We start from the raw sequence: 25,228 nt of genomic DNA, 5'->3' as shown, positions 1-25,228 counted from the left end.
AATATTTTGCACAGTCCCTCATTGAGGCATGTGGTTCAGCTTTAATGACCAGGGCTTGCTTCAACTGGACTAAACAGCACCGTTGGGTTATTTTTTCACTTGCCCCCCTTTCTGTGTGACCTCCCTTTTAGCTACTAAACTCCTAAACTGTTCCTCCACACAATCTTTGGCCATCAGAAGAACTTATTATCTAAAATGTTGATCCAACAGGCGCAGCCTTGAAACAAAATCTCTCAGCTCCTCAAGGTTTCTACTCAATATATGTGTTCCCTGAGGCTACTACATATACTTCAACAAATGCGATAACCAGAGAAAAAGTCAAACTGTGACATGAAAAACCCAAAAAACAATAACTGGTAGTATGGTGGCTGTGTTGCTTTGCAGCCCTGGGGTCCTGGGTTCAAATCCCACCAAGGACAATAGCTGTAAGGAGTTTGTATATTCTTCCTGCATTTGTGTGTGTTTCCTCTTGGTTCTCCGGTTTTCTCCCACACTCCAAAGACATAGTGATAGGGTACGTTGATGATAATGTATGTAAAGCGCTATGATGTGCTATGTAAGCAAAGCAAAATAAATAAAATAAAAAGAATTACATTATGTTGGGTAGGTGCTGTGTCCCCCAAGAACAAGAAGAGAAGTGGATTTTTCAGTTTCAAATTAATTCAGGTTTGGGAATTTACCTCTTTAAATAAGGCATCTAATAATCTTTATTTTTATATAGCGCTAACATATTCCGCAGCGCTTTACACACATTATCATTGCTGTACCCATTGGGGCTCACAATCTAAATTCCCTGTCAGTATGTCTTTGGAATGTGGGAGGAAACCGGAGTGCCCGGAGGAAACCCACGCAAACACGGAGAGAACATACAAACTCTTTGCAGATGTTGTCCTTAGTGGGGCTTGAACCCAGGACTCCAGCGCTGCAAGGCTGCTGTGCTAACCACTGCGCCACCGTGCTGCCCACGTACTAGCGTACTATTGCTACTTTCTTTTTCCTAGGAGAGGCTTTTGGCCATCCTACTATCTTTCCTGTGATGTGAGAGAGACATTTTTTTTTTCATCATTATCATAAAATCCATTTCTCTAAATCCTCAGTCTGGTCAGCTTGTGGCGTGTGGCCGTTGAGTAATTATTTATAGGGTCACATTATAGTGAAAGGCTGATAAAGGATATCACATTTATGCTGTGTAAAATTGGAATACTTACTCTGAACATGCCGATACATTGATAAGCAGAACTTCTGTAATGTGCTGGGTATTTTAGGTTGCAGGTGTGGCCTGGATATGCAGCTAGTATACGCAGAACAGACGGAGGCCTATTCCTTCTAGCGGACGTCACCCATAAGGTTATCCGTAATGATTCTGTGCTGGACATCATGTAAGTTCCGTTCATTTATGTAGTTATTATTCTATGATAAAATATGCATTCTTTAACTTCTGATATGTCATGCAAATTCTTATCAACTTTGGCTTTGAGAGATTGTCACTAACCACACCAGTCCCACTTCGTCAAGCATGCATTTCACAAGAACACACTTGTGCCAATTTTATTGGAAGACTACTAACATTTTAGTATGTACCGTATATACTCGAATATAAGCCGAGATTTTCAGCCCAAAATTTTGGGCTGAAAGTGCCCCTCTCGGCTTATGCTCGAGTCACGGTAGCGGTGGGGTCGGCGGGTGAGGGGGAGAGGGCGCTGAGGCATACTTACCTAGTCCCAGCGATCCTGACGCTCCCCCTGCCGTCCCACGGTCTTCTGTGCTGCAGCTTCTTCCCCTCTTCAGCGGTCACGTGGGACCGCTCATTAGAGAAATGAATAGGCGGCTCCACCTCCCATAGGGGTGGAGCCGCGTATTCATTTCTCTAATCAGCGGTGCCGGTGACCGCTGATAGAGAAAGAGGCTGCGGCACCGAAGACCAGCTGTGACAGGCAGAGGGAGCGTCAGGATCGCTGGGACTAGGTAAGTATGTAATATAAACCTGTCCGCGTTCCAGTCGCCGGGCGTCGCTCCATCTTCCCGGCGTCGCTCCGCTCTGACTGTTCAGGTCAGAGGGCGCGATGACGCATATAGTGTGCGCGGCGCCCTCTGCCTGATCAGTCAGTACGCAGAGACGCCGGGACCGGACGCAGAGGAGCTGCAAGCAAGAAAGGTGAGTATGGCATTTTTTTTTTTTTATTGCAGCAGCAGCAATGGCAGAGCTTTCTATGGCACAGCTATGGGGCAGTACTGAACGGCACACAGCAGTATATGGCAGCTATGGGGCAGTACTGAACGGCACACAGCACTATATGGCAGCTATGGGGCAGTACTGAACGGCACACAGCAGTATATGGCAGCTATGGGGCAGTACTGAACGGCACACAGCACTATATGGCAGCTATGGGGCAGTACTGAACGGCACACAGCAGTATATGGCAGCTATGGGGCAGTACTGAACGGCACACAGCACTATATGGCAGCTATGGGGCAGTACTGAACGGCACACAGTATATGGCAGATATGGGGCAGTACTGAACGGCACACAGCAGTATATGGCAGCTATGGGGCAGTACTGAACGGCACGCAGCACTATATGGCAGCTATGGGGCAGTACTGAACAGTAGGGTTGAGCGAAACGGGTCGTTCATTTTCAAAAGTCGCCGACTTTTGGCAAAGTCGGGTTTCATGAAACCCGATCCGACCCCTGTGCGGGGTCGGCCATGCGGTACGCGACTTTTGCGCCAAAGTCGCGTTTCAATGACGCGAAAAGCGCCATTTCTCAGCCAATGAAGGTAAACGCAGAGTGTGGGCAGCGTGATGACATAGGTCCTGGTCCCCACCATCTTAGAGAAGGGCATTGCAGTGATTGGCTTGCTGTCTGCGGCGTCACAGGGGCTATAAAGGGGCGTTCCCGCCGACCGCCATGTTACTGCTGCTGATCTGAGCTTAGGGAGAGGTTGCTGCCGCTTCGTCAGAAGCAGGGATAGCGTTAGGCAGGGTCCATTAACCACCAAACCGCTTGTGCTGTAGCGATTTCCACTGCCCAACACCACCTTCGGTGTGCAGGGACAGTGGAAGCTACATTTTTTTTTTTTTTTTTCCCCTTAGCGCTGTAGCTCATTGGGCTGCCCTAGAAGGCTCCCTGATAGCTGCATTGCTGTGTGTACGCCACTGTGCAAACCAACTGCTTTTTTCAAAGCACAAATCCTCTTGTTCCTTCCTTTTTGCACAGCTATCTTTTTTGTTTGTCGACACTTTTTTTATTTAATTTGTGCATCAGTCCACTCCTTATTGCTGCCTGCCATACCTGGCTGAGATTACTGCAGGGAGATAGTAATTGTTGGACACTCCCTGTTTTTTTTTTTTTGTGGGAGATTAAGATTTACATTTCTGCTAGAGTGCCATCCCTGTGTGTGCCATCTCTCACTCAGTGGGCCATAGAAAGCCTATTTATTTTTTTGCTTGATTTGGGTTATAAAATCTACCTGAAAAAATCACTACATCAATCAGTGGGAGAAAAATATTGGCCTCAGGGCTTGTGTGCCACTCTTGACTCCTGTGTGTGCCATCTCTCAGTCAGTGGGCCATAGAAAGCCTATTTATTTTTTTGCTTGATTTGGGTTCTAAAATCTACCTGAAAAAATCGCTACGTCAATCAGTGGGAGAAAAATATTGGCCTCAGGGCTTGTGTGCCACTCCTGACTCCTGTGTGCATCATCACTCACTCAGTGGGCCATAGAAAGCCTATTTTTTTTTTTTTTTGCTTTATTTGGGTTCTAAATTCTACCTGAAAAAATCAATAAATCAATCAGTGGGAGATTAATATTGGCCTTTGGGCTTGTGTGCCAGTCCTAAGCGTGCCATCTCTCTCTCTCAGATAGTGGGCCATAGAAAGCCTATTTATTATTTTTTTTATTGGGTTTATAAATTTTCCCTGAAAAAAAATAAAAAGTGGGAGATTAATATTGGCCTCTGGGCTTGTGTGCCAGTCCTGAGCGTGCCATCTCTCTCACAAATAGTGGGCCATAGAGAGCCTATTTATTTTTTTGGTTGATTTGGGTTCCAAAATCTACCTGAAAAAATCACTACATCAATCAGTGGGAGATAAATATTGGCCTCTGGGCTTGTGTGCCACTCCTGACTCCTGTGTGCGTCATCTCTCACTCAGTGGGCCATAGAAAGCCTTTTTTTGTTTTATTTGGTTTCTAAATTCTTCCTGAAAAAATCATTTTATTCTATTATTTTTTTTTCCTAAAGTCTCCCTGAAAAAAAAAAAAAATCAAATCAGTGGGAGATTAATATTTACATTTGTGCTTCAGTGACAGTCCTGCGTGTGTGGCATCTCTCTCATTTGTTGCCACCAACAACAGAGTGTGTAACATTGTGCCTGATTTTCGTTGTGGTCTCACTCACCTGTAAAGGGGTAGCTAAATCATACTGAAGTTATAGCTCACCGTGTAAGTTGTGTGACAGCAACAAATACCGTTAGTTTGGTTACGTTTTTAAAACAATGAGGAAGTCTGGTGGAAGAGGTCGTGGCCGGGGGCGTTCATTGTCAGCTGGTAATGAGGGTAGTGGTAGTGGTGGAGCATCAGCTGGTCGTGGGAAAAAAAATATTGCACCTAAGTCTGGAGCTGTGGAGCCAGGTTCGTCGTCTGGCTACACAAGGCCTCGAACGCTCCCTTTTCTGGGAGTAGGAAAACCGCTTTTAAAGCCGGAGCAGCAAGAGCAAGTTTTGGCTTATCTTGCTGACTCAGCCTCTAGCTCTTTTGCCTCCTCTCGTGAAACTGGTAAATGTCAAAGCAGCGCGTCGTTAGTGGATGTTCACGGTCAGGGACAAGTCGCTTCCTTGTCCTCTTCAGCAAAAACAACAACAGAGAAGAATGCAGCAGGCGACACAACGGGTTACTCCATGGAGCTCTTTACACATACCGTCCCTGGCTTAGAAAGTGAAGCAGTTAACAGTCCATGCCCATTACAAGTTGAATCTGACATGGAGTGCACTGATGCACAGCCACAGCCAGACTACTATGCTGGTCCTTTGACTCAGACCACAACATTGCCCTCGCAGGGTGCTGATCAAGAATCAGACCCTGATGAGACTATGTTGCCCCATCACGAACGCTATACCACCGACCGACACGGTGACACAGACGAAGTTGCACACGAGCTACAAGAAGAGGTAATAGATGACCCAGTTCTTGACCCCGATTGGCAGCCATTGGGGGAACAGGGTGCAGGCGGCAGCAGTTCTGAAGCGGAGGAGGAGGGGCCGCAGCAGGCATCAACATCGCAACAGGTTCCATCTGCCGGGCCCGTATCTTGCCCAAAACGCGTGGCAAAGCCAAAACCTGTTGGAGGACAGCGTGGCCATCCGGTTAAAGCTCAGTCTGCAATGCCTGAAAAGGTATCCGATGCTAGAAAGAGTGCAGTCTGGCATTTTTTTAAACAACATCCAATTGATCAGCGCAAAGTCATCTGTCAAAAATGTTCAACTACCTTAAGCAGAGGACAGAATCTGAAAAGTCTCATTACAAGTTGCATGCATAGACATTTAACTACCATGCATTTGCAAGCCTGGACTAACTACCAAACGTCCCTTAAGGTTGTAGCACCCTTGGCCAATGAAGCTAGTCAGCAACGCAACATCCCTTCCGGCAGTGTAGGGCCACCATTTTCCGCACCACCTGCAGTATCTGTGCAGGTTTCTTTGCCAGGCCAAAGCAGTCAGGGTCAGGGAATCACCAGTTTCGTAGTAGGAAACACTGCATCTAGGGCACCGGCGGCAACAATACCATCTCCCACCGTCTCTCAGTCTGCCATGTCCACCGGCACCCCCGCTAGTTCCACGATCTCCAGCTCTCCAGTCCAGCTCACCCTACATGAGACTATGGTTAGAAAAAGGAAGTACTTAGCCTCGCATCCGCGTACACAGGGTTTGAACGCCCACATAGCTAGACTAATCTCATTAGAGATGATGCCCTACCGGTTAGTTGAAAGCGAAGCTTTCAAAGCCCTGATGGACTACGCTGTACCACGCTACGAGCTACCCAGTCGACACTTTTTTTCCAGAAAAGCCATCCCAGCCCTCCACCAGCATGTTAAAGAGCGCATCGTCCATGCACTCAGGCAATCTGTGAGCACAAAGGTGCACCTGACAACAGATGCATGGACCAGTAGGCATGGCCAGGGACGTTACGTGTCCATCACGGCACACTGGGTGAATGTTGTGGATGCAGGGTCCACAGGGGACAGCAAGTTTGGGACAGTTCTGCCTAGCCCACGGTCTAGGAAACAGTTGGCTGTAGCCGTTCGCACCCCCTCCTCCTCCTCTTCGTCCTCCTGCAGAAGCGAGAGCTCGTCCACAGACCGCAGTCGCACAACCACTCCATCCGCAGCTGCCACTGTTGCACACCAGGTCTCCCATTATGGGGCAGCTACTGGCAAACGTCAGCAGGCTGTATTGGCTATGAAGTGTTTGGGCGACAACAGACACACCGCGGAAGTTCTGTCCGAGTTCTTGCAGAAAGAAACGCAGCCGTGGCTGGGCACTGTAGATCTTGAGGCAGGCAAGGTAGTGAGTGATAACGGAAGGAATTTCATGGCTGCCATCTCCCTTTCCCAACTGAAACACATTCCTTGCCTGGCTCACACCTTAAACCTGGTGGTGCAGTGCTTCCTGAAAAGTTATCCGGGGTTATCCGACCTGCTCCTCAAAGTGCGTGGACTTTGCTCACATATCCGCCGTTCGCCCGTACACTCCAGCCGTATGCAGACCTATCAGCGTTCTTTGAACCTTCCCCAGCATCGCCTAATCATAGACGTTGCAACAAGGTGGAACTCAACACTGCACATGCTTCAGAGACTGTGCGAACAGAGGCGGGCTGTTATGTTTTTCTGGGAGGATACACATACACGGGCAGGCAGTAGGATGGCAGACATGGAGTTGTCAGGTGTGCAGTGGTCGAAGATTCAAGACATGTGTCAAGTCCTTCAGTGGTTTGAGGAATGCACACGGCTGGTTAGTGCAGACAACGCCATAATAAGCATGAGCATCCCCCTAATGCGTCTGCTGATGCAAAGTTTGACGCACATAAAGGATCAGGCGTCTGCAGCTGAGGAAGAGGAAAGCCTTGATGACAGTCAGCCATTGTCTGGCCAGGGCAGTGTACAGGACGAGGTAGCGGGCGAAGAGGAGGAGGAGGATGATGGGGATGATTATATTTTTAATGAGGAAGCTTTTCCGGGGCCACTGGAAATTGGTGGCGCGGCAAGGCCGGGTTCTGGTTTTTTGAGGGACACAAGTGACGTGGATTTGCCTGAAACTGCCCCTCAACCAAGCACAACCGCAGATTTGAGAACTGGAACTTTGGCCCACATGGCGGATTATGCCTTACGTATCCTCAAAAGGGACACACGCATAACTAAAATGATGAACGGTGACGATTACTGGTTGGCCTGCCTCCTTGATCCTCGCTATAAAGGCAAATTGCAAAATATAATGCCACATGAGAACTTGGAACTAATATTAGCAACCAAACAATCAACTCTTGTTGACCTTTTGCTTCTGGCATTCCCTGCACACAGCGCCCGTGATCGTTCTCACACGAGCTGCAGGGGCCAGCAGACCAGAGGAGTTAGAGGGGCAGAAATCAGAAGTGGCGTTGGCCAGAGGAGTTTTCTGACCAGGTTGTGGAGTGATTTTGCTAAGACCGCAGACAGGACAGGTACTGCAGCATCAATTCAAAGTGACAGGAGACAACATTTGTCCAGTATGGTTACAAACTATTTTTCATCCCTTATCGATGTTCTCCCTCAACCTTCATTCCCATTTGATTACTGGGCATCAAAATTAGACACCTGGCCAGAATTGGCAGAATATGCATTGCAGGAGCTTGCTTGCCCGGCAGCTAGTGTCCTATCAGAAAGAGTATTCAGTGCTGCAGGTTCAATACTAACAGAAAAAAGGACTCGTCTGGCTACCCAAAATGTAGATGATCTAACCTTCATTAAAATGAACCACAACTGGATTTCGAAATCTTTTGCCCCACCTTGCCCGGCCGACACCTAGCTTTCCTATGAAAAGGTCTTGCCTGTGGACTATTCTGAATGCCTTTTCCAATCTCGTAATTTTCTGCACCTGATTGTCCAGCATACGACATGTTTACACCTCACTAAATGGCCAAACTCCCCACACGGGGCCGTGGTATCGACACTTGGCGACAGCACCCGTGAGAGTGCTGTTTGTCTGAAGAGGTGGGTGTGCCCGCTTTTGGTCGACGGCACTGCCACTGGGTCCCTCCTAGTGCAATAAAGTGTCTCTGGCGGTGGTGGTGCGCACCCAACGTCAGACACACCGTTGTAATATGAGGGGCCCTGGGCCTGTACCGCCGGCCACAAGACAGTTTCCCCCCCCAGCTCAAACAGTGCTCTACCACTTGCAAAATTATCTCACAGCTCCACCAATGTTTAGTCTATGCGCTGACATCCTTCAATGCCTGCCACTGACAATACCATTGTATTGACATTTTTGTTATGTTAGGCCTTCGATGCCTGTCTGCGGTCACTCCTTCCACTAGGCCTCCACTGACCACACCACTGCTGCCCGTGTACCCCTGTAACCAATTTAAAATTGCCTACAGCCATGTGTTATTATTTTAGGCCTTCGATGCCTGTCTGCGGTCACTCCTTCCACTAGGCCTCCACTGACCACACCACTGCTGCCCGTGTACCCCTGGAACCAATTTAAAATTGCCTACAGCCATGTGTTATTATTTTAGGCCTTCGATGCCTGTCTGCGGTGACTCCTTCCACTAGGCCTCCACTGACCACACCACTGCTGCCCGTGTACCCCTGGAACCAATTTAAAATTGCCTACAGCCATGTGTTATTATTTTAGGCCTTCGATGCCTGTCTGCGGTCCGTTCTTTCTACTACTACTACACTGACCAGGCCACTGCTGCCCGTGTACCCCTGGAACCAATTTAAAATTGCCTACAGCCATGTGTTATTATTTTAGGCCTTCGATGCCTGTCTGCGGTCACTCCTTCCACTAGGCCTCCACTGACCACACCACTGCTGCCCGTGTACCCCTAGAACCTATTTATAATTGCATAGAGCATCCTTTTTTTAATAGTAGGCGTACAAAGTCTGTCTGCGGTTCACTATTGAAATTGTCCTCCACTGCCCAGAGCACTGCAGCTTGTGTACCCCTGTAACTTTTTTCTGCTGCAGTGAGCCACATTTTTGGGTTAAGTCCTACTACCTGTGTCTGTCTGCGCCACTCAATTCAGCTGTGTTCCTCTGAAAAAAGCTGAGCGTCAATAGTCTTGTTTTCAGCCTCTAGGAATTTTAAAACTGCATTGGGTGTACAACTTTGGTAGGGCCTACTAACGGTGTCTGCCTCCCCAAGGTGTTCCCAGGTTTCCTCTCCATTGCTTCAATCTTCATGCTCTCGTTCAGTAGTTGTTGGAAACTACGCTGCATTAGGCCTACAAATTGGGTATGGGGTGTAGAGAGATGGTGTGTTCCACTCCAAGGTGTTCTCCAGGTTGCCTTTCCTGAGCTTCAATCTTCATGCTCTCGTTTAGTAGTTGTTGGAAACTACGCTGCATTAGGCCTACAAATTGGGTATGGGGTATAGAGAGATGGTGTGTTCCACTCCAAGGTGTTCTCCAGGTTGCCTTTCCTGAGCTTCAATCTTCATGCTCTCGTTTAGTAGTTGTTGGAAACTACGCTGCATTAGGCCTACAAATTGGGTATGTGGTGTAGAGAGATGGTGTGTTCCACTCCAAGGTGTTCCCAAGGTTTCCTCTCCATTGCTTCGATCTTCATGCTCTCGTTTAGTAGTTGTTGGAAACTACGCTGCATTAGGCCTACAAATTGGGTATGGGGTGTAGAGAGATGGTGTGTTCCACTCCAAGGTGTTCCCCAGGTTTCCTCTACATTGCTTCGATCTTCATGCTCTCGTTTAGTAGTTGTTGGAAACTACGCTGCATTAGGCCTACAAATTGGGTATGGGGTGTAGAGAGATGGTGTGTTCCACTCCAAGGTGTTCTCCAGGTTGCCTTTCCTGAGCTTCGATCTTCATGCTCTCGTTTAGTAGTTGTTGGAAACTACGCTGCATTAGGCCTACAAATTGGGTATGGGGTGTAGAGAGATGGTGTGTTCCACTCCAAGGTGTTCCCCAGGTTTCCTCTCCATTGCTTCGATCTTCATGCTCTCGTTTAGTAGTTGTAGAAAACTACACTGCATTAGGCCTACAAATTGGGTATGGGGTGTAGAGAGATGGTGTGTTCCACTCCAAGGTGTTCCCCAGGTTTCGTCCACATTGCTTCGGTCTTCCGACTCTCGTTTAGTAGTTGTAGAAAACTACACTGCATTAGGCCTACAAATTGGGTATGGGGTGTAGAGAGATGGTGTGTTCAACTCCAAGGTGTTCTCCAGGTTGCCTTTCCTGAACTTCTATCTTCAGGCTCTCATTAAATTGTAGTTAAATGGAACAACTGCATTTGGCGTACTAGTTGGTTTGGGGCCTACTATCGGTGTCTGCCACTCCTTGCTGTTCTCCTGGTTTCCTGTCCTGAAATTCCATTTTCAGGCTCTTGTTAAGTAGTTGTTAATGTTAGACTGCATTTGGCCTACTAGTTGGGTTGGGGCCTACTATCGGTGTCTGCCACTCCTTGCTGTTCTCCTCAACTGAACAAAGCTGGGCCGCCTGTTTACTACGGTTGCCAATTTTGAACTGCATGTCGACTACTTACTGATTTGGGCCTACTCTCTGTGTCAGCCTCTCATTCCAGTTGTCCTCCACTGCAATGCCCCCTGGTTAGTCCTGTGTTACCAATTTTGAACTGCATTTAGCCCACTTTATTCTTTGGGCCTATATCTGTGTTTCCTCCTCATCCTGCCCATTGCCCAGCCAGTGATAGATGAGTCTGCTGGTACATTGACCCATAACGCAAAATTCCCCGTGCACGCTACACAGCAAGATTGTGACCCTGCTGAAAGTCAGGTTCCTCTTCCCGCATACCATACCACCTTACACGGGGACAAAGAGGAAGGTGCAGATGAAAGTGCAGGTTCCTTCATCAGGTGGGGGGAGGAATACTAGTTGGCGACGTCACTGGCACAGGGCCTCTCATGGTACGCAAAAGTGTTGCTGCCGGTGGGAGGCGCCCCCGCCGTGCAAACACACCGCTGTACTTTGAGGGGCCCTGTGCCAGTGCCAATGCCAACGAGTGGGCCCCCCCTGCTTGCTCAGGATCACAGCACTTGCAAAGTTTAAATACTTACCTCTCCCTGCTCCACTGCCGTGACGTGGTCCAGATTTACTGGGCCCACTAATTACTTGAACCAGCCCTACCCCCCACAACTTTAGCCAAATGACCCCCAATTTCAAATGCCTTCCAATTATTATAAGGTAAATTACGATTGACAAGCTTCTTTAACAAGAATGGATGTTTTTGCCATTAAAATGGGCAGTGTAGGTGTTTTCCTGGCCTCCACTCACTGCCGACTATGCTCCCCCATAGACTTGCATTGGGTTTCGTGTTTCGGGCGATACCCGACTTTTCGCGATAATCGGCCGATTCCACTCGACTCGACTTCTAAGATAGTCGGGTTTCGCGAAACACGGCTCGACTCTAAAAAGGTCAAGGTCGCTCAACCCTACTGAACAGCACACAGCACTATATGGCAGCTATGGGGCAGTACTGAACGGCACACAGCACTATATGGCAGCTATGGGGCAGTACTGAATGGCACACAGCACTATATGGCAGCTATGGGGCAGTACTGAACGGCACACAGCACTATATGGCAGAGCTTTCTATGGCACATCTATGGGGCAATAATGAACAGTATGGAGCATTATATATGGCACAGCTTTATATGGAGCATCTTATGGGGCAATAATGAACGGTATAGAGCATCTATTTTTATTTTTGAAATTTACCAGTAGCTGCTGCATTTCCTACCTTAGGCTTATACTCGAGTCAATAAGTTTTCCCAGTTTTTTGTGGCAATATTAGAGGGGTCGGCTTATACTCGGGTCGGCTTATACTCGAGTATATACGGTATTCATAATTTGGAATAAAACTGTATCTGTATTTTTAGAAAACTTTTGGCATGACATTGTGGTGTGTCAGAAATTTTATTGATGGGAAGTCTCAGGACCTGGACCCCCAATCAAAAGTTCTAACACTCTTCTATGACATCTGCTGTGGAAAATCTATAGCGTGGAAATATCCTAAATTAAACCCAAGGAACATACAAGCTTATGTTTTGAGGTTTTTTAAACTCATTTTATTGAAGATTATACAACATAAAAGGTTACATCATAGAACAAAAGAACAAACAACATTTCTCATTGCTCATTAAAACTGTCTGGCAAATTTAACCGTGCCCTTGACATACTATGGGTCTAGACAATCCTGGAACAATGACCTCACTAAAAAGCTTTGTGAAGTGGTATAAAACACATTTGCAAGATGATTTCACCGCATTCAAAAAGAGAACACTGCCTTTCAAATCAGCCCTCACCTCTGCTAAACAGGCCTACTTCACAACCCTCGTCTCTATCCTTCAACCCCAGTTATTCCAAACTTTTACCTTCCTCCTCCGCCCTTCACTGCCCCTTCCAAACCTACCTAATCCCTGCTGAGGACTTTGCCACACACTTCAAAAATACAAATCGAGCATACCATGCAAGTCTTTATTGTTTGACCACCACAAACCTTTTGTATACCAGATCAATCCCCTAACCCACAGGAGATCTCACTCTTCTCTCCAAATCGCACCTCACCACTTGTGCACATGACCCCATCCCTCCCTAATCTCACCACCACGCTTATCCCATTACTAACCCATCTATTTAACCTATCGCTAACTTCTGGTACTTTACCCTTCTACTTTGACACATGCCACAATCACACCTATCTTCAAAAAGCCATCCTTCAATCAAACCATTATATTCAGCTATCGCTGCTCTCATTCGCTTTCAGACTCCTTGAACAGCATGTTCACGCTCAACTTTCCTCCCACCTCTCATCTAACTCACTCTTTGACAACCTACTGTACAATCTGGCTTCCGCCCCCACCATTTCACTGAAACTGCCCTAACTAAAATTATTAACGACTTGTAGCCAAGGCCAGCAGACATTTCTCCATTATCCTCCTATACCTGTCCGCCTTTGACACAGTTGACCACTGCCTCTTACTACACGTCCTGTCTCCCTTTGGCATCAAAGACCTTGCCTTATCCTGAATCTCCTCATACCTTTCCAACATTTAGCATCTCCAACACCACCTCCTCTTCCTGCCCTCTGTTGGAGTCCCTCAAGGCTCTATCCTAGGATCCCTACTTTTCGCCATCTATACCCTTGACCTGAGACTACTCATAAAGTCCCATGGTTTCCAGTGCAATCTGTACACTGGTGACACTCAGATCGTCCTCTCGGGCACAGGCATCTGCTCTCTGCCATCTAAAATGCCCGAGTGTCTATCAGCCATATCCTCCGTCTTCTCCTCTTGTTTCCTGAAGCTCAATTTGGACAAATCTAAACTCATTATCTTTCTTCCATCTCGCGTATCTTCCCTACCTGATCTGTTTATAACAATAAACAACTTCACGCTTTTCCCTGTAGCGGAAATCCCCTGTCTGAGTAATCCTTGTCTGCCTTGTCCTTCCAACCTCACATCCAAGCTCTCTCCACCTACTGTTACCTTCAGTTCAAAACTATTTCCAGAATCCATCCTTTCCTCAATCCTCGTTCCATTAAAATGTTTGTGCTTACCCTCATCATCTCCCGCCTCGACTACTGCAATATCCTCCTATGTGACCTACCTTCTAACACTCACACTTCTCAAGTCCTTCCTTAACTCTGCTGCTCAACTAATACATCTCTCTCCTCGCTATTCCTCCGCTTCTCGACATTTGCAAATGCCTTCATTGGCGCCCAATTCCGCAGTGTATCCAGTTCAAACTACTAACTGACCTATAAAGCCATCCATAACCTTTCTCCTCCATACATCTCCAAAGTAATCTCGAGTTATCTTCCTTACATAATCTCTGGTCTTCCCAAGACAACCTTCTCTCCTCCACACTTACTCATTCCTCTCCCATTCATCTACAAGACTTTTGCCAAATAACATTCCTCCTCTTGAATTCTGTGCTCCAATATGTCCAATTATCCACCACAGACGGAACCTGAAAATCCATCTCTGCAAGAAAGCTTACAACCTGCAATGACCACACTGCCACCTCAACACCACCGGAGCTACTGCAAACCCCAACCTACTGTCTCCTTCCCCTTCATCCTGTAGAATGTAAGCCCGTAGGGACAGGGTCCTCTTCCCTCTGTTCGTCTATCATTGTTAGTTTGTTTACTGTAAGTGATTTCTGTATTTTGTATGTAACCCCTTCTTATGAACAGCACCATGGAATCAATGGTGCTATATAAATAATAATAATATATACCAAAAGTAAAAGACACACGTTGGGCGCCAAATATCACATACTTTAATCATGAGACAATAACCCTCATTGCCTGGGGACTAATTCAAGGCAAAGGGGAATCAAACTAAGGTTTTCAAACCTTATAAAAAATTTTGACGACATTGTCTGTTTTTGTTTTCCACCCTCTCATAGGAAGCTGCAGGAACCATATTACCCAGTGTGACGTTCGCTGGGATCTTCTACCCATCCATCTCATTGCGATATCCTTGTGAGCTAAAAGCAATGTTTCCCTAAGAAGAGTGCGAGGGTGGTGAGGTCTGGTCTCCTCAGCAAAGATTCTTAATAAACACACCTTAGGGCAGTGATGCAGGGGTTTGTGCTATCTCGATGAGAAAAGCTATGACCTCTTTCCAAAAGTATGCAATAAGAGGACAATACCATATGAGGTGTAAAAATCTGCCATCTCCTCCCCACACCTATGGCCATTTTCAGTGGTGGATCTGAGTGTATGAAAAGGAGACATACCCCTTGAGTCCTTGGCTCCTTACAATCCAAATTCTGGGGGTATGAGGATATGAGAATATTTCCAATGTCTGGGTATTTAATGCATACCTTAGTTACAGATACCAAAAGAAAGCGTGTCTGTCACGTATAGTGTGGGAAGACTAAGTGCAACACGAAGGGAAGAGAGGAAGGAAGCCCAGACACTAGAGAAAGGGTGAGTGGAGACCTCTAGGCAGATCTGATAACACCCCTAAATTGGTTCCTCACCAATCGCCGAGCTGGAAACCTAAGCCCTGTATGTCTGTAGAGCTAGGCCCTGGATAGGAAGGGGGAAAGGATAAGCACTGGTCAATCCCCACTGTAAACTAAAGACAAAATGGTAGACAGACAAGGGGAATGAACTTGGCTTGAGCAGACTCAGAGAGGTAACACCAAACGTCCTCAAACGGCTCCAGAGAGGAAATAAGCTGACTGCTATTGCTTCTAGCCTTCACAAGGGAAAATGTGAATATCACCGTGACACTCTGCAGCAGACTGGGGATTTATAAACACCCAGGTCCAGGAGTGTCAACTAGAGTCGGAGGGAGGTTGTCTCGAAGAGACAGAAGGAATAAGGGGCATCAGTAATGCCAAATCTTCTGCTGCCAGATGCAGAGCGACAGTCTGTTGCATCTGACACACCCGCGACAGGGTCTGGTGACTTACTAGAGCTGTTGACATTGTTCGAAGGAAACAAGAACACCCTAAAAATATACATGTGCCACTGTCTTTGAGATTGACCAAAACTGAGCATCTTGGGAATGTAGCAATTTGAGAAGGGCATGGTTATGTTATGCCATGAGTGGGACTCTGCCACTGTGTCCTTGAATTGAAAAATCTTTTGGTGACCCTCCACACTTGAACCGCAAGTCTGTGAGTTGGCAAGAAGGAGCATGAGTATTGCTCTGGTGCTTCCAAGACCCCCTACAGTGTTGTGAATTCCGCTCTTGGGCTCCCTCCGGTGGTTGTAAGTGGCACTTTTGTGAGTTCTGCTCTTGGGCTCCCTCTTGTGGTTTCTAGTGGTATGGCTGCTCCTTGGAGTTAGCTGTCATCAGCTGCCTCCACTTATCATCTCTTCTGCTCCGCTATTTAAGTCTGGTTCTTTCTTCAGCCTGTGCCACTTGTCTATGTTTCCTGGCTGGATTCACATCTCTGCTTGGATTCTCCTGGTTTCCTGACCAGTTCTGCAAAGATAAGTTCTGGCTTTGCTCATTTCAGTCCACATGTTGTGGACTTATTGTTCTGTGCATTCTATATTTGTCCAGCTTGTCAGTATGGATTATTTCTGTTAGCTGGAAGCTCTGGGAAGCAGATTTACCCTCCACACCTTTAGTCAGGTGTGGAGATTTTGTAAACTCTTTGTGGATTGTTTTGTAGTTTTTATACTGACCGCACAGTATCCTTTCCTGTCCTATCTATCAAGCTAGACTGGCCTCCTATGCTAAAATCTGATTTCATTTCTGCGTATGTTATTTTCCCCTCCTCTCACAGTCAATATTTGTGGGGGGCTATCTTTCCTTTGGGGATTTTCTCTGAGGCAAGATAGGTTTCCTGTTTCCATCTTTAGGGGAAGTTAGATCTTAGGCTGTGCCGAGGGGTCTAGGGAGCGTCAGGTACCCCCCACGGCTATTTTTAGTTGCGCTGCTAGGTTCAGGGTTTGCGGTCAGTACAGATACCACCTCCTTCAGAGCTTGTCTCATGTTGTTCCTAAACCACCCGATCACAACAGTACAAGTGGCCAAAAATGAATTAAATGTATCTCAAAAGAAGGAAAAGAAAGTTCTGAACCTTTTTTTTTTCTGTGCTTTGGTTTGTCTTTTTTTTTCCTCTTGATATCTGGGTGGTTCAGGATATATGTTTTGGCATGGATGTTCAGGGTTTGTTTTCTCGTGTGGATCAACTTGCTGCAAGAGTACAGAGTATCCAGGACTATGTTGTCCAGACTCCGGCTTTAGAGCCCATAATTCCTACTCCTGATTTGTTTTTTGGGGACAGATCCAAGTTTTTGAACTTTAAAAATAACTGCAAATTGTTTTTTGCTTTGAAACCCCGTTCTTCTGGTGATCCCATTCAGCAGGTGAAAATCATCATATCCTTGCTGCGTGGTGACCCTCAAGACTGGGCTTTTTCTCTTGAAACAGGGGATCCGGCATTATTGAATGTAGATGCATTTTTTCAAGTGCTCGGATTATTGTATGACTAACCTAATTCTGTGGATCATGCAGAAAAAACCCTGTTGGCCTAGTGTCAAGGTCAGGAAGCGGCAGAGTTATACTGCCAGAAATTTAGAAAATGGTCTGTGCTCACTAAATGGAATGAAGAGGCTCTGGCTGCTATTTTCAGAAAAGGTCTTTCTGAAACCCTTAAAGATGTTATGGTGGGCTTTCCTACGCCTGCCGGTTTGAGCGAATCTAGGTCTCTAGCCATTCAGATTGATCGGCGTCTGCGCGAGCGCAAAGCTGTGCACCATATGGCAGTGTCCTCTGAGCAAAGTCCTGAACCTATGCAATGTGATAGGATTTTGACTAGAATAGAACGGCAGGAATTCAGACGTCAGAATAGGCTGTGTTTTTACTGTGGTGATTCGGCTCATGTTATCTCTGATTGCCCTAAGCGTACTAAGAGAGTCGCTAGGTCTGTTACCATTAGTACTATACAGCCTAAATTTCTCTTATCTGTGACCCTGATTTGCTCAGTCGTCCTTTTCTGTCATGGCATTTGTGGATTCAGGCGCTGCCCTGAACTTAATGGACTTAGAATTCGCCAGGCGCTGTGGTTTTTCCTTGCAGCCTTTGCAGAGCCCTATTCCTTTGAGGGGCATTGATGCTACACCCTTGGCCAAGGATAAACCTCAGTACTGGAGACAGATGACTATGTACATGGCTCCTGCACATCAGGAAGATTTCCGTTTTCTGGTGTTGCATAACCTGCATGATGTTGTTGTACTGGGATTTCCATGGTTACAGGAACATAATCCGGTGCTGGATTGGAAAACTATGTCGGTGACTAGTTGGGGTTGTCGAGGAGTACATAGTGACGTTCCTTTGATGTCAATTTCCTCTTCCCCCTCTTCTGAGGTCCCTGAGTTTTTGTCGGATTTCCAGGATGTATTTGATGAGCCCAAGTCCAGTTCCCTTCTTCCACATAGGGACTGTGATTGTGCTATTAACTTGATTCCTGGTTGTAAGTTCCCTAAGGGCCGACTTTTCAATCTGTCTGTGCCAGAGCATGCCGCCATGCGGAGTGTTGTGAATTCTGTGGCTGAATTCACTCCTGTGGTCACAAGTGGAACTGCAGCTTCTGAGCTTCCTCCCTCAGGTGTTCTGGTGAGCTCGTTAACTGCTTCATTACTTAACTCCGCCTGATGCTGCTATCCTTGCTCCTTGTCAATGTTTCAGTGTTGGATCTGAGCTTCTCCTGATTGTTCCTGTGACCTGCTGCTCTGTATAGCTAAGTGCTTTTTGCTTTTTTGTTGCTTTTTTTCTGTCCAGCTTGTCTTTTGTTTTGCTGGAAGCTCTGAGACGCAAAGGGTGTACCGCCGTGCCGTTAGTTCGGCACGGTGGTTTTTTTTTTGCCCCCTTTGCGTGGTTTTGCTTTAGGGTTTTTTGTAGACTGCAAAGTTCGCTTTACTGTCCTCGCTCTGTCCTAGAATATCGGGCCCCACTTTGCTGAATCTATTTCATCCCTACGTTTTGTCTTTTCATCTTACTCACAGTCATTATATGTGGGGGGCTGCCTTTTCCTTTGGGGAATTTCTCTGGGGCAAGTCAGGCCTATTTTTCTGTCTTCAGGCTAGCTAGTTTCTTAGGCTGTGCCGAGTTGCCTAGGTAGTTGTTAGGCGCAATCCACAGCCGCTTTTAGTTGTGTTTAGGATAGGATCAGGTGTGCAGTCTACAGAGTTTCCACGTCTCAGAGCTCGTTCTTGTATTTTTGGGTATTTGTCAGATCACTGTGTGCGCTCTGATCGCTAAGCTCACTGTGTTTCTGGATTTCCTTCATAACACCTGTCATTAGCAAACATAACAGTACAAGGAGCCATACTTATGATTCTCAATAGAGGGAAAGAAAAAGTTCTGACATCATTTTTTTTTTTTTTCTGCTCTGTGTTCACTTTTTTTTTTTCCCCTAGACATTTGGGTGATTCTGGACACAGGTGTGGACATGGATATTCAGGGTCTATGCTCTTCAATGGATAATCTCGTTATAAATGTACAAAAAATTCAAGATACTATTGATCAGAAATCTATGTTAGAACCAAGAATTCCTATTCCTGATTTGTTTTTTGGAGATAGAACTAAGTTTCTAAGTTTCAAAAATAATTGTAAGCTATTTCTGGCCTTGAAACCTCATTCTGGTAATCCTATTCAACAGGTTTTGATTATTATTTCTTTTTTGCGCGGCGACCCTCAAGACTGGGTATTTTCTCTTGCGCCAGGAGACCCTGCATTGAGTAGTGTCGATGCGTTTTTCCTGGCGCTCGGTTTGCTGTACGATGAGCCTAATTCAGTGGATCAGGCTGAGAAAAATTTGCTGGCTTTGTGCCAGGGTCAGGATGATATAGAAGTATATTGTCAGAAATTTAGGAAATGGTCAGTACTCACTCAGTGGAATGAATCTGCGCTGGCAGCTTTGTTCAGAAAGGGTCTCTCTGAGGCTCTTAAGGATGTCATGGTGGGATTTCCTATGCCTGCTGGTTTGAATGAGTCTTTGTCTTTGGCCATTCAGATCGGTCGACGCTTGCGCGAGCGTAAATCTGTGCACCATTTGGCGGTACTGCCTGAGGTTAAACCTGAGCCTATGCAGTGCGATAGGACTATGACTAGAGTTGAACGGCAGGAATACAGACGTCTGAATGGTCTGTGTTTCTACTGTGGTGATTCCACTCATGCTATTTCTGATTGTCCTAAGCGCACTAAGCGGTCCACTAGGTCTGCCGTCATTGGTACTGTACAGTCCAAATTCCTTCTGTCCATTACCTTGATATGCTCTTTGTCGTCGTTTTCTGTCATGGCGTTTGTGGATTCGGGCGCTGCCCTGAATCTGATGGATTTGGATTATGCTAAACGTTGTGGGGTTTTTTTGGAGCCTTTGCGGTGTCCTAATCCATTGAGAGGAATTGATGCTACACCTTTGGCCAAGAATAAACCTCAATACTGGGCCCAGCTGACCATGTGCATGGCTCCTGCACATCAGGAAGTTATTCGCTTTCTGGTGTTGCATAATCTGCATGATGTGGTCGTGTTGGGGTTGCCATGGCTACAAACCCATAATCCAGTTTTGGATTGGAATTCCATGTCGGTATCCAGCTGGGGTTGTCAGGGGGTACATGGTGATGTTCCATTTTTGTCGATTTCGTCATCCACCCCTTCTGAGGTCCCAGAGTTCTTGTCTGATTATCAGGATGTATTTGAAGAGCCCAAGTCCGATGCTCAACCTCCGCATAGGGATTGTGATTGTGCTATCAATTTGATTCCTGGTAGTAAATTCCCTAAAGGTCGATTATTTAATTTATCCGTGCCCGAACACGCCGCTATGCGCAGTAATCCCTGGAGAAGGGACATATTCGCCCATCGTCATCACCACTGGGAGCAGGGTTCTTCTTTGTAGCCAAGAAGGATGGTTCGCTGAGACCGTGTATTGATTACCGCCTTCTTAATAAGATCACTGTTAAATTTCAGTATCCCTTGCCATTGTTATCTGACTTGTTTGCTCGGATTAAGGGGGCTAGTTGGTTCACTAAGATAGATCTTCGTGGTGCGTATAATCTGGTGAGAATCAGGCAAGGAGATGAATGGAAAACTGCATTCAATACGCCCGAGGGTCATTTTGAGTATCTAGTGATGCCGTTCGGACTTGCCAATGCTCCATCTGTGTTTCAGTCTTTTATGCATGACATCTTCCGTGAGTATCTGGATAAATTCCTGATTGTTTACTTGGATGACATTTTGATCTTCTCAGATGATTGGGAGTCTCATGTGAAGCAGGTCAGAATGGTTTTTCAGGTCCTGCGTGCTAACTCTTTGTTTGTGAAGGGATCAAAGTGTCTCTTCGGTGTGCAGAAAGTTTCATTTTTGGGGTTCATCTTTACCCCTTCTACTATCGAGATGGATCCAGTTAAGGTCCAAGCCATCCAGGATTGGATTCAGCCGACATCTCTGAAAAGTCTGCAAAAGTTCCTGGGCTTTGCTAATTTTTATCGTCGCTTCATCTGTAATTTTTCTAGCATTGCCAAACCATTGACCGATTTGACCAAGAAGGGTGCTGATTTGGTTAATTGGTCTTCTGCTGCTGTGGAAGCTTTTCAGGAGTTGAAGCGTCGTTTTTGTTCTGCCCCTGTGTTGTGTCAGCCAGATGTTTCTCTTCCGTTCCAGGTCGAGGTTGATGCTTCTGAGATTGGAGCAGGGGCGGTTTTGTCACAGAGAGGTTCTGATTGCTCTGTGATGAAACCATGTGCTTTCTTTTCCAGGAAGTTTTCGCCCGCTGAGCGTAATTATGATGTGGGCAATCGAGAGTTGCTGGCCATGAAGTGGGCATTCGAGGAGTGGCGTCATTGGCTTGAAGGAGCTAAGCATCGCGTGGTGGTATTGACTGATCATAAGAACTTGACTTATCTCGAGTCTGCCAAGCGCTTGAATCCTAGACAGGCCCGTTGGTCGTTATTTTTTGCCCGCTTCGACTTTGTGATTTCGTACCTTCCGGGCTCTAAAAATGTGAAGGCGGATGCTCTGTCTAGGAGTTTTGTGCCCGACTCTCCGGGTTTATCTGAGCCAGCGGGTATCCTCAAGGAAGGAGTCATTGTGTCTGCCATCTCCCCTGATTTGCGGCGGGTGCTGCAAAAATTTCAGGCGAATAAACCTGATCGTTGTCCAGCAGAGAAACTGTTCGTCCCTGATAGGTGGACTAATAAACTTATCTCTGAACTCCATTGTTCGGTGTTGGCTGGTCATCCTGGAATCTTTGGTACCAGAGTTAGTGGCTAGATCCTTCTGGTGGCCATCTCTGTCATGGGATGTACGTACTTTTGTGCAGTCCTGTGAGATTTGTGCTAGGGCTAAGCCCTGCTGTTCTCGTGCCAGTGGGTTGCTTTTGCCCTTGCCGGTCCCAAAGAGGCCTTGGACACATATTTCGATGGATTTCATTTCTGACCTTCCCGTTTCTCAAAAGATGTCAGTCATTTGGGTGGTCTGTGATCGCTTTTCTAAAATGGTCCATCTGGTGCCCTTGGCTAAATTGCCTTCCTCCTCTGATTTGGTACCTTTGTTCTTTCAGCATGTGGTTCGGTTGCATGGCATTCCTGAGAATATTGTTTCTGACAGAGGTTCCCAGTTTGTTTCAAGGTTTTGGCGAGCCTTTTGTGGTAGGATGGGCATTGACCTATCCTTTTCCTCGGCTTTCCATCCTCAGACTAATGGCCAGACCGAACGAACCAATCAGACCTTGGAAACATATCTGAGATGTTTTGTTTCTGCAGACCAGGATGATTGGGTGTCCTTTTTGCCGTTGGCTGAGTTCGCCCTTAATAATCGGGCCAGCTCGGCTACCTTGGTTTCTCCATTTTTTTGCAATTCTGGGTTCCATCCTTGTTTCTCTTCAGGACAGGTTGAGTCTTCGGACTGTCCTGGTGTGGATTCTGTGGTGGATAGGTTGCAGCAGATCTGGACTCAGGTAGTGGACAATTTGATCTTGTCCCAGGAGAAAGCTCAACTTTTCGCTAATCGCAGACGCCGTGTGGGTCCCCGACTTCGTGTTGGGGATCTGGTTTGGTTATCTTCTCGTCATATTCCTATGAAGGTTTCCTCTCCTAAATTTAAACCTCGTTTTATTGGTCCGTATAGGATTTCTGAGGTTCTCAATCCTGTGTCTTTTCGTTTGACCCTCCCAGACTCCTTTTCCATACATAATGTATTCCATAGGTCGTTGTTGCGGAGATACGTGGCACCTATGGTTCCATCTGTTGAGCCTCCTGCCCCGGTTTTGGTGGAGGGGGAATTGGAGTATATTGTGGAGAAGATTTTGGATTCTCGTGTTTCTAGACGGAAACTCCAGTATCTGGTTAAATGGAAGGGTTATGCTCAGGAAGATAATTCCTGGGTTTTTGCCTCTGATGTTCATGCTTCCGATCTTGTTCGTGCCTTTCATGCGGCTCATCCTGGTCGGCCTGGGGGCTCTGGTGAGGGTTCGGTGACCCCTCCTCAAGGGGGGGGTACTGTTGTGAATTCTGTGGCTGAATTCACTCCTGTGGTCACAAGTGGAACTGCAGCTTCTGAGCTTCCTCCCTCAGGTGTTCTGGTGAGCTCGTTAACTGCTTCATTACTTAACTCCGCCTGATGCTGCTATCCTTGCTCCTTGTCAATGTTTCAGTGTTGGATCTGAGCTTCTCCTGATTGTTCCTGTGACCTGCTGCTCTGTATAGCTAAGTGCTTTTTGCTTTTTTGTTGCTTTTTTTCTGTCCAGCTTGTCTTTTGTTTTGCTGGAAGCTCTGAGACGCAAAGGGTGTACCGCCGTGCCGTTAGTTCGGCACGGTGGGTTTTTTTTGCCCCCTTTGCGTGGTTTTGCTTTAGGGTTTTTTGTAGACTGCAAAGTTCGCTTTACTGTCCTCGCTCTGTCCTAGAATATCGGGCCCCACTTTGCTGAATCTATTTCATCCCTACGTTTTGTCTTTTCATCTTACTCACAGTCATTATATGTGGGGGGCTGCCTTTTCCTTTGGGGAATTTCTCTGGGGCAAGTCAGGCCTATTTTTCTATCTTCAGGCTAGCTAGTTTCTTAGGCTGTGCCGAGTTGCCTAGGTAGTTGTTAGGCACAATCCACAGCCGCTTTTAGTTGTGTTTAGGATAGGATCAGGTGTGCAGTCTACAGAGTTTCCACGTCTCAGAGCTCGTTCTTGTATTTTTGGGTATTTGTCAGATCACTGTGTGCGCTCTGATCGCTAAGCTCACTGTGTTTCTGGATTTCCTTCATAACACCTGTCATTAGCAAACATAACAGCGGAGCTATGTTAAGGAATCTTTGGAGAAGGGGCATATTCGGCCCTCTTCGTCACCATTGGGAGCAGGTTTCTTTTTTGTTGCTAAGAAGGATGGCTCCTTGAGACCCTGTATTGATTATCGTCTTCTTAATAAGATCACGGTCAAATTCCAATACCCCTTGCCTTTGCTTACTGATTTGTTTGCTCAGATTAAGGGGGCTAGTTGGTTTACTAAGATTGACCTCCGAGGGGCATATAATCTTGTTCGTATTAAACAGGGTGACGAATGGAAAACTGCATTTAATACGCCTGAAGGCCATTTTGAATACCTTGTGATGCCATTTGGGCTCTCTAATGCTCCATCTGTGTTCCAGTCTTTCATGCATGATATTTTCCGCAATTATCTTGATAAATTCATGGTCGTATATTTGGATGATATTTTGATTTTTTTCCAATGATTGGGAGTCTCATGTGAAGCAGGTCAGGATGGTGTTCCAGATCCTTCATGATAATGCTTTATTTGTGAAGGGGTCTAAGTGCCTATTCGGAGTTCAGAAGGTCTCTTTTTTGGGTTTTATTTTTTCTCCCTCGTCTATAGAAATGGATCCTGTTACGGTCCAAGTTATTCATGACTGGATCCAACCCACATCTGTGAAGGGTCTTCAAAAATTTTTGGGCTTTGCTAATTTCTATCGCCGTTTCATTGCCAACTTTTCCAGTGTGGTTAAGCCCCTTACTGATTTGACGAAGAAAGGCGCTGATGTGACGAATTGGTCCTCTGAGGCTGTTGAGGCCTTTCAGGAGCTTAAACGCCGATTTACTTCTGCCCCTGTGTTGCGTCAACCGGATGTTTCTCTTCCTTTTCAGGTTGAGGTCGACGCTTCTGAGATTGGGGCAGGGGCCGTTTTGTCTCAGAGGGAGTCTGATAGTTCTTTGATGAAACCGTGTGCTTTTTTTCCAGAACGTTTTCGCCTGCGGAACGCAATTATGATGTCGGCAATCGGGAGTTGTTGGCTATGAAGTGGGCGTTTGAGGAGTGGCGACATTGGCTTGAGGGAGCTAAACACCGTGTTGTGGTCCTGACCGATCATAAGAATCTGATTTACCTCGAGTCGGCCAAGCGGCTGAATCCTAGACAGGCTCGATGGTCCCTGTTTTTCTCCCGTGTTGATTTTGTGGTCTCGTATCTTCCGGGATCTAAGAATGTTAAGGCTTATGCCCTCTCTAGGAGTTTTTCGCCTGATTCTCCTGGAGTCCTTGAGCCGGTTGGCATT

The 25,228-nt window shown here is 46.5% G+C and overlaps 1 protein-coding gene across 1 annotated transcript in view; it reads left to right on the top strand.

The window, feature by feature from the left end:
* Positions 1–25,228, top strand: part of PIWIL2 (piwi like RNA-mediated gene silencing 2) — a 243,951-nt gene that overhangs the window by 107,139 nt on the left and 111,584 nt on the right. The window contains exon 11 of the mRNA XM_069766984.1: positions 1,266–1,379. Coding sequence (XP_069623085.1) covers positions 1,266–1,379 — 114 coding nt within the window. The remainder of the gene's footprint in view (positions 1–1,265; positions 1,380–25,228) is intronic.

Source organism: Ranitomeya imitator, chromosome 4, assembly GCF_032444005.1.
Source record: "Ranitomeya imitator isolate aRanImi1 chromosome 4, aRanImi1.pri, whole genome shotgun sequence".
NCBI classification, from domain to species: domain Eukaryota; kingdom Metazoa; phylum Chordata; class Amphibia; order Anura; family Dendrobatidae; genus Ranitomeya; species Ranitomeya imitator.
This window is presented reverse-complemented; position numbering and strand designations above follow the sequence as displayed.